The sequence below is a fragment of the Epinephelus fuscoguttatus genome, linkage group LG16 (assembly GCF_011397635.1).
Source record: "Epinephelus fuscoguttatus linkage group LG16, E.fuscoguttatus.final_Chr_v1".
NCBI lineage: Eukaryota > Metazoa > Chordata > Actinopteri > Perciformes > Serranidae > Epinephelus > Epinephelus fuscoguttatus.
This window is the reverse complement of record NC_064767.1, coordinates 16,818,977-16,839,046: the sequence shown is the minus strand read 5'-3', so window position 1 is coordinate 16,839,046 and position 20,070 is coordinate 16,818,977. Positions and strand designations below refer to the sequence as shown.

Here is a 20,070-nt window from a genome sequence, read left to right as displayed (position 1 = left end):
CAGACAGATAGCCTTCTGTAAAGCTGCACTTTGAGATGAATCCAACTAAAAGCCTCGCTGTTCTCACCAGGAATAAATACATGATGTCCAGTCATTTTGTAAGCCACTGATTTAAGCATACTGTACATGCAGAGTCAGTAATGTAATGGTCCAGCAAAGGTATAGGCACAATGCGTTTCCTCCATTATACTGTTTGAATGGGAAATTATATATATTACAAAATATCCCACTTCTCCATTGTTTTGAATTTTTCATGCCCATGAACTAACCACAAAAACGAAGAAAAATGTTTCCTGAAAAAGTACAACAGGAACTTAAAATGCACACACTTGTCATCTGTTTCACATCTCCTAAAGTTTTGATGAGGTCACACTTATCAATGACATCCTGCAAAAAGGAACTACAAACAACGCATTCACATATCATCTGTTTCACATCCCTTCAGGTTTGCCAAAACTAAAGCAGAAGCGGGTCAGGCACTGTTGATATTATGGCTGTTCTAGATTCTTAACTCAATCACAGCATAATGAGTATATCTGAAAAGCCCGACCAGCTTGTATGCATTATGTAAACTTTGTGTTCAAGGTCTTTGTCTTGAAGTGGTTGCAAGACAGATAACAACACAGTTACACACAGAATAGTCTGTTGCGTGACCTTAGATTTTATAATAGCAGCGCATAGCTTGATGTGTGATGCATGCCAACTCTAGGTTATACTATATTGATAAAACTGCCATAATACTGATATGCATACACAATTATACACAATAATAGGGGTGTGTACCCTTGCCAGTCACAATGCTGCATCAATTAGTCGCAAAATGATGTCTGTTGTGTGTGTATATTATAAGAAAATGTGTCTAACAGAGGACGACACACAGTATTTACCCCATATTCAAAGCAAAGCATGTCATGTTAGACAATGTGCTCTGATGTGATTATAGTTTTTGCTCACGGGATATCAATAAAAACACAAAATACCATGCAGTGCTCAGGCAGAAAGAGCAGCAGGCACGTAGGCAGGGGGTGTGGACAGTAAAACTGGAATGACGAGGGCAGGACATATCCCAGGACAGCTGACGTGGGCAAACAACACAGCAGTGAATCTGTGCCAACAAACAGTCAGCTTAGAGAACGACTTTCAGAGGTGCAGTTATTTTTTTTTCCCATGAAGCATCTATGAAATCATCCTCTGTGACATTCTGTGCTTTTTAATGCAGTGACATTATATTGGGTCATGAGCATTTTACCCTGAATGGGGAAAGGAAGTGTGTGTGTTTTTACAAGCGGTGATTATGAATTTAGGTTAATACCCTTTGATTATTAGAGCGAAGCTCTTTAAATTACAAGGATGTACATGAAAATCCGGGCAGCAGCACAGCACTAGTGTGGAGCTTGTCTGTGCAGTGAGTTACTGTCCTTGCTCACAGCTGTTCAGAGAGACTTCATTTGGGAACAGGGCAGGATGGATGAACTTGTTGACCTTGAGCTCCCATCAGCGTTTTCGATCCACGCGCTGTTCTGTCTCCCCCAGTGAGGTCACCTCTCATGTCATGGTGAGCAGTTGAGGTCCAACCCCTCCACATGTCATCCAACAGGGTGAACGGCTGCCGTGACAGCAAGCAATTACATGTGCAGCTCTAACGCAGCCCCTCCCATCGTCCCCCAGCACTGCAGCCTGCCATTGCATGCAGTGACTTATAGCGCAAATAACAACATGCGGAGCTGCATGCTTATGTCATTAGAAATATGAATGAAAAACTGCAGATATGGACGATGTGGACTGATACAACAAAACCATTGTATATTTAGTGTTTCATCTTTGACATATGGACGCATAAGCCTCCGTCATGCCCGGAGAGATGGCTTAAGTATGTCCTTTGTGGAGGTCTTTCAACATAATAAATTACAACTCTTATACGGTAAAGACAACAGACCCTCAGGGCTGTGTACCTATGCCATAAACAGAGCAGATACAATTTGTCTTGTTGATTGCTTTTTTCGAATCCTTGATGTTCATTATGTCCACGGCAAATTGAGTTGCATGAGGAATAAAAAAGATGTACAATATAGCCTCCAATGTAAAGTATCGATTTTTCATTACATATGATTCATGCAGCATTGCGTTGCTACTTGCTTCCTATTTCCTATTTCCTGTAGGATACAGACACGGAGTACATTTTAAAACTCTGTCGTGGCAAAGCAAAATAATCCTGTTATGTAAAATCAGCAAGTCTACACACTTGATTAACCAAATCTGAGCAAATTACAGGATCAGAGCCCTTGCTGCATTTTCAACTGTTAGGAAAAAACAACACCAGGTAAAAAAACAAAACAAGCTGAACAAATTTTGTCTGATAGCTGATGCCCACAGGTGTTGAAATATGGAAGCTCAGGCCTGTCACTGGAGATCACATATATCTTTTTCATCTCTCTTTTCACAGACTCACCTACCGAACAGGACAAGACACAGCGAACTGTGACACTTGTCGAAACAGTGCGTGCATCATTTACAGGTGGGCTCTTTTCACTGCCAGTGTGTCGTTAATGCTGCATTAGATGCTGTTTTCTGTGTGATAATTTGGTTCAGTGTGACGGGGAATGCTTAGAGGTGTTTGGTGCAGTGATGCTTTGCTTTGCAGAAAATGTATAGGGTAATGTATGTGTGTATCAGTATTGCATTTCCAGTGGTCTGACCAAGGGCTCATAAATGTTCAACATTAGATACGGACACGGACAGAGCCTTCTGTCTGTATTCTGCATTCATTTCATTTCACATTTGTGAATGTTTTCAGAAAAGCATATGGATACAGGCAAAAAAAGAGTGGTACCACTGAAAATTGTGGGGGTATTGTAGAGTAGTCCAAGCAGGACATGACCCACAGGGCATAACGAGATGATGAGGAAATGTTAAAAAAATGGCAAAACAGAACAAATTGGTAATATATTGAAGACAGCTGACCTTTTGTTAAGCCCCGCCCCTTTGTGATGGTCCCTCAAGCTGTCTGAGTAAGCATGGAGCCCACACTGTAACTAACTGCACTCCCTGAAGAAATATTATCATATTTTTGGAAAAATGAAACAGTGATTCCAGAGAGAAGCAGACGGAGGGGTCTACAGTCTGTGTTTGAAGGATATATCCAGGATGTCAAACTGACTCAGCAGCAACAACAGGTTAAAAAGACAAAGATAGTTATAAGCTAAAGCCGAACTATAGGCTACAGATCACAGTGTAAAAGTGAACCACCACATCACTGCTGATCGCCACACAAGACAATGGGTCTCATTCATGAAACGTGAGCAGAAGGAATTTGTGTGTAAACTGTTCGCAGATGGAAATTTACGTGCGTGTCCCCATTCATCAATATTTTAGTAGCTCCGATCTTTTCGTAGCTACTAACAAAATCTACTCCTGCTCCTGACCACTCGTAGTGCTTGTGTAAATTTAGTAAAGCACATAAATATTGCTTGTCACTATTGGAAATTACAGTTTTAATTCGTATTGCGCTCTGTTATGTACACAATACACAGATGCCTTTGAAACACATAATCTAAACATGACAAAAATATTAAAAATATAACACATTTAGTTAAATCAGTTGGCAATTAGCAGGTTTAAGATCCAGATTAGGTTCATGATTGTGAATTGTCTATGTAAATCGACTCAATAGATTACACGTTCTTTCTACACGTGAATGATGATAATAAAAAATAAAAATATCCGTAAGGACAGCCGGATCACAGCCTCTTCGGCCTTCGGCCATTCCCACTTCATTCAAAATCCCACAAATGAATCTTCTGTTTGTTTGGTGACCGCTGTATTTTTTGTGTGTGCTTATAGGCCATAAGGTGAACGCAGTTATCGTTTCATCTCGTTCCGACATCTGGGGACTACACGATCTTTACTTCATAAAAAAGATCGATACATGTTCAGCTAATCAGCGGGAGTTCGTAGCTCATAACCCTGCAAGAGTCCTGTGATCGGGGTCGTAATTTGGCACTTGTTCCGTCTGAGCGTAATGATCTGTTCCGCCTGAGCGTTATTCGCTGGGTCGGTGGTGAAGTGGCGCACATGACTCGCCACGACAGACAGCCACGTATCTTAAACAGGCAATACATCTGGCTACATCTTTCCCACATCAAATATCCATGATCACCTACACCCGCGTGCGTAAAAGTGCACACAATTTCATGTCCTCTCACCACGGATGCTGTGATTTGATGGCCCGGTACTCATTGTAGCCCACTCTTAGATGTCGGAGCGGAAATCAGTTTCTGTGAGACTTTTTCTGATTCACCTTACGGCCTGTTATGCGTTTCTTTGCCTCCAGTTTCATATCAAACCATTTACACTTCACCTCTGACATGGTTCTTTGTACCACGGAGACAACATTAACAGCATCTGTTACCTCCCTCCAGGCCTTCGCTTTTTCTGTCCCTGTCACACCGGGAACTGCCCATTGGTTTAACAGCCCATTGTTCCGAACATATCAAACTCATTGTTCCTAAGTCCGTTCCGAAATCATCATGATGCCCTGTGGTTAAGGTCTGGTTAGGTTTAGGCACAAAAACCACTTGGTTAGGGTCAGGAAAAGATCATGGTGTGGGTTAAAATGAAAAAGAAAGTGACAAACACATAAGCCGTGAGCCTGCTCCGCCTCAAGCCGGTCGCGGTGCACCATACTCCCGCCACGAGCCGTTCAGCACCGCGGACAGTCGGACTAATGGGATGTCGAACCAATGGGCTGTTGAACCAATGACATGGACCCGTCACACCACTACTAACTGAAGAAAATAAAATGTTTTTTCTTAAGTCCACTTCACCCAAAATTATTTCGATCTCCGCTTCGGAAAAATTCTTTTTTCTTTCACTCTCTTTCTTTGTTTGCGCCATGACTGACAGGTCGACAGGATGCACCTACACCTCCTTATATGGTGGTCAGTGGCTATTCATGGGCAGGGATTTATGCTAATTGCTGATTATCGGGAGCGCGCTGTCACTTTACCATGGATTGGCATTCATGATCATACACACGTGTTTACGATCAAATCTGAGTTTCCCGCGGCGTTCATGAATCCAGAGTAGGTTTTTAGTAGAGTAGGCTTTTATGTGCAAATCTACACACAGATTTACTCACGTTTCATGAATAAGACCCAATGAATGTAAAGGGAAACATTGCTGATATTGAACCAGCTGTGTGGCATCACAGTGTGTGCAGATGGACAGTATTTGGCTTCGCCCCCGTGCCACAGCCAGCACCCGGACCTCCACCATTGGACGGGCAGGGATCTCCAGGGGAAGTCAAACAACGTTCATCTGCGCACACTGTGATGACACACAGCTGGTTGAATATCAGCAAAGTTTCCCTGCTGTTATAATCATGAAAAAGCAAAAGCAGCATGTGTATACATTCAGTAGGCTATATCTTCAGTAGCTAGCTAGCTAACCCTACACTTTACAGGGTTTGATTTTGGTTTTGGAACAGGGAAGAAACTTATATATTTTTCCAGCCTCTCCAGGTAACGAATATCATTAATACACGACGTGCCCCAGGCACAACATTTAGCTCCAAATCCACAAAACCAGCCTGAAAATGAAGGAAATCTGAAACAATTGCAGTCAGTGGGCACAGCTGTATTGTTGTCAGACCCAGATGCTATGTTAAAGTTGTCCAGTCTGCATCTGGGGGCGGGACTTAGCGAAGGGTCAAATGTCTGTCAACATGATGTGATGCATTTAATGGCTTCACAGATCACCACAAATACAACGCTGCCTCCTTTCCTATGACAACCTCCTCCAGCTTCGTTGCCTTGTTTGTTGTTGTCAGAAGCATTTCAATCTGCTCTCTAGTGCCATCATGTGAAGGTATCTTTGCCAGCAAAAAGGATACATAGAAGTATGTGGGCAGTGCCATTTACAGCGTTTGAAATCTATGTAAAGGGAACATAAATTAGCCTGAAGGCAAGAAAGATGTTATAAGGAGAATTATAAAATAAGCATCAGGGATATGGAAAAAATAACTCAAAGAAGTCAGTGTGCAGCTACTGGCAGTGCTGTACATAGTATATTGGGTGTTGCTCTGTAGCATGTTTTCTACAAAGGGTGATAAAATAGATAATACCTCCAATATCATTTCCTAGGGTTTCTGGGGGATGTGTGGCCTCAGAGTAATGAATAAGTAATCACACAGCAGTGGGAAGTGAATGAGATAGGATAGGAAATACAGTTGACCCTGTCGCGGACAATATGAGGACCTACAGTTTTATCACGTCCCATAAAACGTGTCAGGGTGTTTTTTAGAAACAAAGGCTGGAGCTCTCTGGATTCTTTCTTTTTGTTATTTTTAAGAGACACAGTATTTCTGTCAAAACACACAGCGGATTCGTGTGGTGTAAGTGTTCTGATATGTTCTTGGCTAAGACAAAAAAAAGAAATGACTCGGAAGCAGGTGGGAAATCCACTTAAGCTGTAACCTCGTGTCATTTGTCACTTCAGTCCAAAAGCCTCTTCCACTGAACCCGCTTGTTACCTTGTTCTCTGAAACAGGAAACAGACAGCTGTTTGGGAAATACACTGCAGATGATTCACTCTGCACAGTGGGACTCCTGGGTTGTTTCCACATGGGTCAGAGTGAAAGTAGCTTAAAAACAAAATCACAAATTATAGATGGAAACTTTGCATACTCTCTGAAAATGAAAGTTTGCTGCAGTAAAGGGATCTTCCTCCCAACTTTTGCTTCTCTTTTTTAACATAATGTACTGCACTGTAATAGAGACAGCAATACAATAAGAGTTGTCTAGTCTTACTCTGCTGTCCTTTTGGACTATTTTGGATAGATTTCATTCATTTACAAGACCTAGAATACTCTGAACTCATATCTGTAACATTTCTTACTGCAACGAGAAGGAAAACTGCCCTGTCCTGGACACGTTTTCCAGGATTTTTGCTTTATGTAACATTTTCAACAAGATGCCTCCTCTCTCTTTTCCCTCGACGGGTGCATTGTTTCAAGCTGACCCAGATTGTGCTGTAAAACCATATTGGAACTTGAAAGCAGGATCTCCATTTCATATCAGATACAGGGGGATGAGAAATCATTGAGCCTCACAGATTTGTTCTCATGCAAGTGTCGCATGACAGGTCATGTCGTACAAGTCATGTACAGATAATCTGCCTTCCTCCGCGGAGGGAAGAGAACTTGTTTGACTCAGAAATTATAATGCCTGCATTTGAATGAATTTAAATTAAATTCTAAAGTCTGCTAAAACAAAGAAAATATAAAACCTAATTTGATATAAAAGGAATATTCTCGCACTACAGCAGCTGCCTCGGGGTTTAATGAACCTCCTCCGTTGCACCTGGCACTATAACATCACCTATAATGAAATGTATTCTCTCGTCCATCTCCATGACTGTCACATCCCCTTGACCGCCTCCCATTTAAGTCATGGACTGCTTTGCTCTAGCAGGACACTTTTTGGCATGCCAAACCATTCTTTATGTGTGACTCTGTTCAGATGACAGCTGTAGTAATATTTTCTCATGTTTGGGTCCTCTAATACCATTGACGCTGCAACAGTTTTTAGCTTTTAAACTCTAGACCTGAAGATCCTCAATTATAATTATGATTATATGACGAAGACTCAAGAACAGGTGGTATTTATCATGTTAACTTGGAACACAAGCAAGACTCAGGAGAAAAAGGTGGAAAGTGGACGATCTTAACATCGCAATGCACCTCACATTGAATCTGGGTTGCACACTAATCAAGACCTACTGGTTATGAACCCCCCAGCTGACCCAGACATGTGCTGCTGGAGCAAGACTAAACATTATTTCATGTTTCTCTCCTGAGCTTTGGTCTGATGTTGGTCTAAGTCGAAGCAAAAAAATATAAGCAAAAGGCTTTCCTCCATCAATATTTCTCCAAAACCACAGTGGGATAACAGAGACAGAGTGCTGCAGAGTGCCTGCTACTCTCACCAGTGCAAAACAGAGAGCAGCTGCGGAATGTAGTCAATAAAACTGGAAAACAGATTTAAGCCTCTACAGAATGAGCCTGAGTCACCATCAAAGAATAAGATTCAACAACCGAAGGCAAAAAAGGGAGATCACCACTACTCAGCAAGAGCTGAAAAACTGACTCAACACTCTGTGGTAATATACTACATCTCAGCAACGGCAACTTATTGGACCTAAATCTGATTCTATCCTCAGAGACAGACAGGCGTCAGGGGGAAGAATTTTAAGGCCTGTTGCTTTCCTGATGACCTGGTGTCTGACCTGATTAAAAAGATCCTTCAAATCTTGTCCGCCCACCGATCTGTGAAGACTCTTGTGTGTTTAATGATCTTTTTTAAAACAGATGGAATTCACTCAAATAGAATAAAGCTGTTCACCTTCAACCTGTTCCTACACGCAGCTGTTCATGCTGCTCCTTAAGATATTAAAGTAAATAAGGCCAAGATTAGTGACAGGAAAAGAATGTCCTATATGTCTCTGACAAATTGTGTGACAACTTTCACAGTTCAGTCAGGAACACTTTTGTCAAAGAAAACTTTATTTCCTTTTGCAGTATTATAGTTGGCGGTATGGCTCTGTTCTGGGGCCCCTCTGCTTTTCCTTGGGCCTACACAGAAAGCCTCCTCCACTCGCCTGTGTGGAAAGCTTGAGACGGAGAGAGCACAACTGTCTGCCCTTCCATGTGCAAATGAGGAAAGCCTGACTCAGAGAGAGCACACCTCTCTGCCCTTTCATGTGCAAATGAGGAAAGCCTGAGACAGGGGGAGAGAGCACACCTCTCTGCCCTTCCATGTGCAAATGAGGAAAACCTGACTCAGAGAGAGCACACCTCTCTGCCCTTCCATGTGCAAATGAGGAAAGGCTGACTCAGAGGGAGCAAACCTTTCTGCCCTTCCATGTGCCTGCTCGGAAAGCCTAAGGCAGGGAGAGCAGCAGCAAAGACACCCCCCCCCCCCCCCCAGAAATGATATTGATAAGTCAGACGTAGCATGAAAAGGAGGAGCTGGGGTAGAGGCAGGTTGTAAAGTGGCTTGCAGAGGAAGCAGCAACAGTAGGCAGGCCAGAGCAGCTTAAATAGGGTGCCCTGAATGAGATTTGCCAATTGGAAAAGAATCATGTGATCTATCAGCTGACTCCCCTCCATCAATCAGATGCTCCATCAGTTGATTGGCTTTTTGAGATCAGCTAATGTAGCTGGGATGTGAACTGAGCTTGACATCGTGTCCTGCCTGAACTAACGCTATGCTATGATTATAATCTTTGGAATTTCTACATGATCGTAACTTCTATGTATCATGCAAAAATCACAAATAATTAAAGACATGTTTTACAGGATTTCCCAAGACACAAAGAAATAGTCCCTCTCAATCATCACTTATGACCCAGTAGAGCTTTGTGGTGGAGATATTTTCTGCAGAGACTCTGCCCTCTGCTTTTATTTTCTCATTTTCTCCTTATTTTCTGTGCTCGGGACGTTTATGAGCATGTACCTCCACAACTCTTAGGCGAGCTCAGGACTTTATTAAAAGGTAGCGACCAGCTGCCAGACCCAGTGCCAAAGAAACAAACAACCAAAAAAACAAAAAAGCAAATATTGCAAGGCGAAACAGCACACGAGAATGAAACTGGGGTTGGCTTTTACTTCTTACATGCTTACAAACACTTAATGACAATCCTGCACAGTATACTTTTAATATGACAAAGAATAGAGTGTGGGGCTACATCAAAATGTTTTCTGTAACAAAGAAGTCTTCTTTCATTTTTTAAACACATGGTTATTCTCTGAAGTTTCTTACTGAAGGAGGCTCTGTCTCTTATTTTACAGCCAAAATACTGCAGTGTGCCTGTGTGTTTATTTGTGTCCCTATCGATCAGACAGGCCTTTTCTTTGATTTGTTTTCATGGGTTCAGCCATTACTGTAAGTAAGTGTGGTTTTCAGTTTGAGGCTTTAAGCAGAGTGGATCTGTAAAAATATTTATAACTATGTGAATAAATGGTCATGTAAGCCCATGATGGGTATTATTTGTGTCAATTGATTTTGACCTATTGTTTACTTATGTCGTGCAGCAGAAAAACTGGGCAACAGAGTGCATTTGGGTTTCATCTAACTAACATTATAGTTGTAACTAACAGCAACATAATTTGTAAGACTGAAGCAATGAGCCCTCTGTGTAGAGGAACAGAGAAAAGTCCCAAAGCCTATAGCTGAGTTTCTCTTTTTTTCGCCTCGCTGATCTTATCTTGTGCCAACTCTATATGTCGGCGGAGCAGCTTGGCTTAATTAACAAACTCTGAACAATTTCTGATGGCAAAAGAAGTGCCCTCAGTCTGTCGCCACTAAACCAAAGCATGTGGTGTGGTAATAAAATCACATTGAAGACGCACTCTGTGGAGCACTAATAAAGTGGAAGATTATCATTTCATCTGCGCTCTGTATCGTTGAATGTTGTTTATTTCAAACCACCCAATTGGTTTTTAAGTCATGGAATAGAGTCTTAGTTGGCAAGCGGGGTAGTGCTCCATCACAGTCCTATCTATCTCTGCCAAGGCAATTGTCATAAATATCTTAAATTCTGCAAATAGTCCTATTTAATATTCCTCGGCTGCACAAATCTTCCTAGACTGACTGAATAGTGTTTTCAGAGAGAATAAATAAAAGCATTTATTTGTTAATCTCTGCTCATATTTTCAGATGTACTTTTTAATGTCACATACAATGACCACACCTCATCACCAGCATCCCTGTTATTATAATAATGTACTCATACGGTGATTTAGACTCCTGGACAAACCACTCTGTGTGACACCATGATGTGGAGGCCTGAGTACAACGAGGAAAATTAAAACCAAGAAAAGCAAGTTGGGACCAGAAGTGACCCCTCAGAGTTAGACAGCAACTGTGTATACCAACTGTAACCAAGATTAGCGGCCCCTGAGATGCAGCCCTTAATTTCAGAGCAGTCCAGCATCTCCAGTAGCTCCGATAAATTCAGGAATCGAGCAGTTTGCTGAGCTCAGGTAGTGAATCTATGGGTCTTATCCAGACTTTGGTTCTCCCCTGGCAGTCTCCACCCAGCCTGGGTACACTGCAGCATCTCATACATCACTGCAACAAATAGGGCATACATATGGCAGAGAGGGAGGCAGAGGCTGAATATATGGACGATAAATTAGGGGAGTAACTTACTGTCCTTCATATCAGGAGACAAAAGGGATCCCTTAAAGGGTCCCTTCACCCATCTAGCAAAACGCCCCTTTCAAATGATTTCAGCTTTGTCTCTGACAAATGATGTTTTGTCCATAAATTTGGCATGGTGGACAGGTCCAAATATCAAAATACTCATGAGGTTCGGCCGCCGTTGTCATGGAGAAGAGGAAAGTCAGGGGCATGAATCAGAGTGGTAGCAAATTCAAAATGCTTCATCATTACAGAGGAGAATAAAGAACATCCCCATAATGGCTGCATTCACCCACTACTGACTCTGAAGTTTAAAGTGAATAGATTTAAACTGCAGATTGGGTTTTCAGGTTTCTCCACACTCTAGTCTTTAGCTTCAACCCACTGTTAGTGGCAGATTTTAAAAATGGTGATTGTATGTTTCTTCTCCTATTGCACCTTGGGAGTCAGCGTTAACATCCACCTTAAAGCTTTTATGTACAGAAGTTTGTATCTTTTACTTTTGATCAAAGAACCAATTATTTGTAAACAGAGTTCTTGATCTTTTGCACTAATGATGTTTCCAGCAGAGATTCATGCCCATCCAAACAGTAGAAGTGCTCTATATGCTCATGTAACATTGTATATGGGAAACCTTATTGGGACTTTGCTGGTGCTACCATGCTTCTAGCTTGCTAGGATGTTAACCATTAGCTCACCAGTTCACAGCAAACTATCAACTAGCCCTCTGGCCACACTTTTGGCGTCACCTATTTTTATCTGACGCATTCATGCAGCTTTAAACAGGACATTGTTTCTGGAAAGGCACATTATTGTTTAGATTTTTTAGCTTTCTATTCACCATCATTGTACTGAGATAAAGCTAGGAGGCTTAGATAAGTAAAACTATGATCTGCTTGGCTAGATACTGATAGGGGAAGTTTTTCTTAATCATTAAAACCCTTGAACGTCCCACTCAACCGTTGGGTAAAGCACATTTTGAGTCACTATCCTAGTGAAAAATGTGTTGAATTCAACTCAATCTGAGCTATCTCTACCATTCAGTTTAGGCATCTTATGCTAAAAAATCTACTAGATGACGCTGTTTCTTCACATAGTTTGCCTTCTCAGTTTACCTCCTTACAGGAAGTTAGTAACAAAAAAACTCACTCCAGACTCACTCCTGTATAGAGGGAATTTCAAAGGTAGGCATGTTTATCTCTTGCTAAAGAGATTTACGTAACTTTATACAAAAAATAAAAATCTAATAAGGGGCAAATACATTTTTAGACACATGGTCTACCAAACAGTTCATTTATCCTTTCATGGTAAAGGCAGTGAAGCTAAGCTAAGCTAATATAATTCCGATTGACTATTTGATAAGAAATAAAAAATCTTTTGATCATTCATCGTTGTTAAATAATACCTTTAATGTTAATGTTTAATGTAAAGTATGATTTTTTTTTTTTTACTGTCTAAAGCCATGCTCAACCGAATGGTTTAATTGTCCTGGTATGGTCAGGTAGTAATGCTAAGATAATAAATTCACATTTTCATGAAATAATAAGGGATGAATATTCATTGTTGTTAAACCATAAGTTTCATGTTAATCCTTCATAAACTTAATGAAAAAAATTATAGCAATATGATTTTTTTCACCATTCATCATTTTTTGAGATGTTATAAAGTACTGTAGTGGTCATGGAAATAATACTAGTACTGGTAATACAACAAATTCCATGGTAAGAAATTGTTACTGTACTAACATAATACCAGCATTATAATACTACATGATTTATCATTTGGATTTTTTCTTTCTGTTTTACCATTACCACGAAGGGCCATCTCAACCATAAAAAGCGATCTAGGGTCTATTAAAAATATATATTGATTTTGTCAGTGTAGCCCCAAGGACCTAAAAACACAAAGAAAAAATGTTTCCATCACTTTTTTTTTCGTAGTGAGGACTTTAAAGGAGCTCTGTATCACATTCAAATCCCTAATATGGCAGCATTGCTGAAGATACAGAGGAGTAATGGCATCCTGAGCAGAGATGGAGTCAGGTTCCCTTGGTGTGTGTTGTAATCTGAGCTTCTCTGTTTATTGTTGTGGTAGATGGATCCAGAGGCAAGCACCTGTGAGTCCTGAAGGTGTGCACCCACCCTCTGGTTCCCCCTGCAGGTTATCACTATTAGCTACGTATGTCAACTCTGTTGCTGTTGATAAAGCTGTTTATGGAGTTAGCAATGTTAGCTGCTAGCTGCTGGCTCCACCACTTGTATGTTGTGAACTGTGTGCAGACAAGCTGAACCAGAATCTTTATCATAGATATGCTCTGAACATTGTAAACAGCTACTTTAATATAAGTAGTAGTTGTAGTTGGTAACCCTGTAAAAGAAACTCAAACATGGAGGCTGTATGACGACGCTGTATCCACCCTCTGCTCTTCATATTGCCTTGCTGTACTTCGCCGCGTGTGTAGTTCAAATGAGATTTACAAGAGCATCCCTTGCAAATTATATGAGGCCTACCACTGAGTGAACCTAGAGTGCAGCAGGAAGCCCAGTTTAACAAACACGCTCGGATAACAGCATTAAAGGATTTTATTCCTATCATGCTGTGTTGAATAAAAACCAGCATTTGAATCAAAGTATACGATATAGTTGTTTCCAATTTGGAACTAACAATGACTTTGAAAAACAGTTAAGTTCAGGGAAAGGCAACTGCAAAGCAATATGATGAGACGCAAGCAGCTAATTAGCACTTGTATCCCACGCTGAGATGGCAGAGCCGTGGTTGTTTTGGTGAACAATTGTCAAGATTGCCTATTCTGTTTTGTTCTCATTAATGAGATTGGGTTTTTCTTTGTGTTTCTCTGAAGCAGAAAGCTATGTAATAGACAACAGTGATGGCTTTTATATCTGATATACATGACAGGGGAAGAGTTTCAGCTGCTGATTTACATAACCTGTGGGAAGTTTCTGCTTCAACTGTTGCCTGTCGGTGGAGGAAACAACTGTCAGTCTCTGGTGATTCAGTCTACTATGCCCCGTCATGTAGTTCTGTAGATGTTACACTGTACTGGGCCTGCACCGCACATTTTGTCAAGTGGAGAGTTTGAACTGTGAATGGCCAAAGGGGAAATCACGGGAGGAGAAATGACTTTTTACGCTGAAAGGTGCCAGCAGCAGGAAGAACAGAGAATAGCAGTGAGCAGGTATACACTACTGAATGAATAGAGTATGCCGTGCTAAAAAGACATCTCACAGCAGCAGAATCCCTCCCAGGAGCAACAATCATTGAATGGTGCTCAGCGCACCACGACCACAGACAAACAAACGGCTCGCCACTGATCACAGCAACAGCTACTCACACTGCATAGCTAAAGAGATGATTAATCTGCTTTGCTGAATGCCCTAGAAAAGCCTCCCTGTCTCCAGCCGCTTCAATCTGTTTGTGTACAGAGATGATCTTAGATATAGGGCTTTTTGTTTGCTGAAGCACCTGCTCCCCAGTGCCACCCGCATCGTACAGTGCTGCCTCTGGCTTCCCACCGAGGCATTTGTCCACAGCGTACAGTAATTGCAGTGATCTGCCAAGTGATTAATTGCTTAATAACTGCCGAGGCCATTCTGTGTTGTGCTGTGCTGCTGTGATTCTGCTGCTTTCTGTCAAGTCAACATTCTTTAAACAGCTGTAAAAGACACAAAGTTTCTTTTTATTTTACATAAAACAAAAGAATCGTATACAGATAAAAGCTGAAAGAAATTCAACAATAGATAATATGAATAAGAGATGGAAAACTAGTGCATCTCATACTGTAAGAAACAGCAGTTCTGTCAAGATAAAGACTTTCAGTTTACTCTAAAAACTGATTGTCAAGGATTCAGTGTGCACCTGCAAGAGTTAGCTTTTATTTAATGTGGGGAAAAAAGGAAAAAGCACATAAGAAAATGAAGAACGAGCAAAGTGCTGTGCAAAAAGAGCTTTTGTTTTGATACAGCAAACATGCTTAAAAATTCCTTTTTTATACCAATAATGAAGTTGAGTTTTGAGCAACTGAGACCCATGCAGGCCCCGTACATCCTCAATTTGCTTTTCATTTGAAGGTCCAGTGTGTTAGACTAAGATCATTCTCGGAACCCATCGGCTGTATTCAGCGTCTGACTTCCGGCAGACGGTGATACAGCCTCTGGGGCCAGACCCCTGATTTTTTGGCATTCCGGTTTGATTTGGGCGGAGGAGGCAAATTTCCGTTTCGGACATCCGTTTATACATAAGTAGATAAGCTGAACCATTGGGATGGATTCAGAGTTTGCAGTGACGCCAATTATGTTCCGCCTCGTTAGTTCACTGCACAAACTGTTTAACCTGGCAACAACTGCAGCCAGCTCAAACGTGATTGGTCAATATCACGCGGACTACAAACAGCCTAGCACTGAAAACCAGGGCTCTTCCGCTCTTCTTCCGGAGGCAAGATCTCCGGGGTTTGCCTATAGACTCTACATTCACTGAATGTAGAGTCTGTATATAGAGACTATACTAAGATATACTAACAGAAATGAAAAATAATATGATAAGTATGTTTTTTAGTGTATAATCACCTGAAAATAAGAATTGTTGTGCTTTCTTTACCCTAGAATGAGCCATTTATATCTACATAGGGAGCAGGTCCTTGTCCATGGACTCTGCCATGTTGCACTGCCAAACTAAACATTGGCTCTAGATAGGGCTATTCACATTTTTGCATCGGCCACGGTAATTAGCAGCCCCTTCGCGAAGACCAGTGTCAGAACATGCTAATTTTTTGACATGAAACTGCTTTATTTTGTGTTTTAAGCTGTTTAAATCACAAGGTCTGTTTGTTTTGGAAAGGAAGGGACCTCTGCAAATAGTTCGCCTCATGATTAAGATGTCCTTAATATCTGGATCCTATGTTATCAGGGGAAACAGATGAGCACACACTAGCAGGTGCTGGGCTAGCAGCCCGTCTCCGATGTGTTGAACAGCACTGGACAAGCACTAAGTTTTTAACATAAAACTGCTTTATTCGGCCCCCTATAAAAACCTCCTGAACACTGATGGAATTCTAATCAGGAGATGTTTCAGCTGGTTGCAGTCTGCAATCCTCACCACTAGATGCCACTAAATCCCCCTAAATCTTACAGACTGCTCCTTTAATCCAGCGTATTGATTCATTGGAAGCCCAAACCTGCCAAATTTCTATCCGGCCCTCGATCCAGTTTCTCCCCTGAAGGCTTTAATAGAGCTCTGTTCTCAATCGACACTTATCTTGAGGGTGAGGACAGTTCCCAGGATTCATTATGTCACTTTGAGTATAGCATATCCTTCAGCCAACTAATTACACTGCCCATCAAAGCTGTTACCCTATCAGGCCCAGCTTTGTACCTTAACGTCTATTTGTGTGCCCGCAGATGAGGAGAGGAGTACATGTTTGACCTTGGCGTGTCAGATGTCATCTCTTTCAGCAGCTTTAGTTCTCCCTTCCACCTTTAATCCTCCAGACTTTGAATGACAGGAATAAGCTTTGTAAGTCCTGTGCTTTTAAAATGCGGCGCGTTAAGTAATGCCGGCGATGAGGAAAAAAAAATAATAAAACGAGGATGAATCAAAAATGCCCCAAACCAAAATGCAACAGAACGTTTTATTATCAGGTACGGTTTGTTGAGAAGTGTCACTTTGGCAGGCACATAGCAGATGATTCATTCTCTTTTATTTCCACTCGGATGCTTTCAGAATTTATTGCATACCCCAGGAATAAATACATTAACAGAGCACTACAAATCAATAGCAATAAAGTGAAAGGAGATGGTGTATAATAATGCATTTATCCCTTGCTTGAATACAGGCAGTTAATCAGGGCCTGCTTGGCCTCTCAATGGTTTCATTTGGATGGGATTAAGCCCCACATTTCTCCCAGGCCTGAGAGATTTAATCGGAGAGAGAGTTCAACTATGGTGCCGGAACAAAATCAGACGATGACCAGCCTGGGATTATACTGGCGGATGTGGAAGTCTGATGTCAGGAGCAACCCACATTCTGGCTCTTTTTTATTTATTTATTTATTTTTTTTTTTTTGATACAAATATAATCTATGCAGGAAAAGCCCTTTGACTGCATGCATAAAAAATACAGAGATGATGCAAAGGAACTCTATTACTCGGAGGAGTCTCTGAAATGTGGATATGTGCCGCAAGAGATATGTGCTGCCAGGGTGTCTGTCAGTGCATTTGAACTGTTTGCCTCCCTCCCAGCCTCCATCTGGACATCAGTGGATTACTAATATAAAAAAAAAATAACTGAGTCATAAATGTTATAGTCATCCAAAAGATAAATGGCTAACTTTGAAGACAGATGAATGCACTTGATTTTACTGTCAATCAAGATATCTACAATTAAATCCTTGTTTGTGCTGCACAACACTGAACTGAATACTTTTCTGAAACTCTCCCACTTATGCTTGTGTTGCAGTGTTGAGCTGGACTTCAAGCTGCAGGAGGACAAGCTACAGCCCCTGATAAAGAGACTTTGCCCCCTGGACAGCCAACAATGCCCCGCTCTGCCTTACTCCAATGAAGTGTTCACCTCCACCCCAAAACGCAAGTCCAAGACAGAGTCCAAAAAGCATGCTCGTTGGAAACTCTGGTTCCTTTGAATAAAACATGAAGGCTTTTGGAAACAGCCTTTTTGTTGGGCACATTAATACCCCCGTTAATCTCGAAATGGATGAGGGAATATTCAGAGGGAGTAATCAACATATGAGGATGGATAACGGCAGAAACCGGTTCATTTGGGGTTCTGAGTTGAGACTGCACATTAAGTCAGCCGGGGGACAGCAGAGACAAAAAAAAAAATAAAAGAAACATTTTAAATTCTGTCAAACCTTTTTCTGGCATGTTTCGCTGAAGAGGATGGACACACACCTGCAAAATCTAGGTGAGCTTTGGGATACGTTTTTGTTTCTAAGCTGTGTAAAGATGGATGTTATTTATACTCTGGCACCTCTCACTTTATATTTACGTCTTTTTATTGCCTTCTCCAATGCAATGCACTTTTGGTTTTTTCCCCACAGAGCATATTGCTTGGCAACAAGAGGAGGTGCCATGTGGAGGGCCTTTTATGAGTGAAGCTATAGTCTTTGAATGGACATCAGCCCCACCTCCGGCAAAGCACAAACATTTGACTATTGAGAGGAACACGCGTAAAAGACTGAAACACAGTACAGTACATGGCAGTGTGTCAGCGCTGTTCTTATAACCCCCGTCTATTCTCTCCTCTTCCTCCTTATCTGTTAACATCCTGCCCAGATTGTCTGTCCGACTGAACGTCTGCCTGCCTTTGTTAATAACACCTGTCTCCTTCCTCTCTTTGTGTCTCTTTATCTCTTTCTGTCTTTCTCACTATCCTTCTCTCCATTTAGCTCACTGTGCAACCAACCTACTAGCCAGCCAACTTTGCCTCAGTCATCCTGTGTTTTTCTGTTGGCTACACTGACACATAATGTTCAGAATTTATATTTTAGAATATCTGCATCTTTTTAGCAAAGTACTGTGAAATGAAATTTTAAAAACAAATGTTCGGGGCTCCTCCTCTTGAAGCAGGTACAATTGTTGAAAATGCAGACGTCTTCTGGGTTAGGTCAGATATTTTTAACAACATATATAATGTTTGACTACTTCTGAGGCATAATATTTTCTATGATAACTTAAAACGTGTTTTTTTTTTCTTTTGAATTTCCAAGAAGAAGTAAAGGCTATTTTGACATTTCTCTTTGAGTCCGTTAAGAGTTTGCCTTGCCTCTCAGTCACTCCTTGTGTCACAGCAAAGCTCTCATGTGAAGTCTTGAACCGAGTCTACTTCTAAGTAATTTGTTTCATGCCCAGTTAGCTGACACTTGAAGTGTTGTTTTGTAATATTAATTTATCTTGCCGTTCAACTGCAAGTTCCATCTTGTAAAATGAAACCACTTACAGAACACCAAACATCTGTTTACCAACCCACACAAACAACTGTGCACTGAACTTGCAAGAGTAGAAGGGCTATATACGTGCAGTGCTAATGGAGTATGGTAGCAATCTTACAGCAGAGAAGACTTGTAGCCACCAGCTTTGGTTAAGTACAAAAACAAACACTGATGATGTAGCAGTGACACTGACTGAACTTGCACGCTGTTCCAAAGCAGGTATTTACTGAAGTCTTAAAGTAATTTTATAACAGCAGCTCTTATGTAGATTATGGTACTGTTATATGTCTGAGAAATGTCAGGAAGACTCGCCTCCCATCATTAGACGACACAGCAGATTACGTTATTCAGGTCACCATTTTCCATGCAAAGATCTGTACTCTGAGAAAGTGCAATTTAGTGATGTGCAATATTATGCATTTTTCTACTGTTTCTACATCACAATTAAAACATTTTCAACTGAAGGTGATTCGGTGTGCTCCTATGTCGACTGAAAGCTAGAGGCAATGGAGTTGCGAAGTAAGAGGAGGTGTTTTGGGCGCACATTTATTTTCCCCATGAACAATCTTATGTAGGTCGCAGTTGGAGTCCCTCTATGGTTGATCTTCAAGTCAAGAAATAAGTATGTTAGAAAATATCTGCTTAAAGTTAATTAATCTTTTAATTTAGGTAACTACGACTCCAAAGGTGCATTTTAGTAAGAAACATCCACTCATCTATTTTAAAATTCCTTAACCTGCGCCATTGAGAAAACCAAGTTTTGCATCAATTTTGGTTGAGTTTTGCAACTATAACACTGAACTTTGTTGGCAACTGTATTTTGAATTTCTTCGTCTATGGTTGGTGCTTCGACTAGACTCCTTTCCATAGCAATAGTGGCTAAGACTCATATAGGTACTGTGGTAT

General features: G+C 41.1%; 1 protein-coding gene across 1 annotated transcript in view; it reads left to right on the top strand.

The window, feature by feature from the left end:
• The window catches only part of LOC125903625 (inhibitory synaptic factor 2A-like), a 35,135-nt gene extending 15,471 nt beyond the window's left edge, over positions 1-19,664 (top strand). The window contains exons 6-8 of the mRNA XM_049600661.1: positions 2,444-2,515; positions 17,673-18,137; positions 18,274-19,664. Of these exons, the coding sequence (XP_049456618.1) occupies positions 2,444-2,515; positions 17,673-17,856 (256 nt within the window). The 3' untranslated portion in view covers positions 17,857-18,137; positions 18,274-19,664. The remainder of the gene's footprint in view (positions 1-2,443; positions 2,516-17,672; positions 18,138-18,273) is intronic.
• Positions 19,665-20,070: the final 406 nt, after the last annotated feature.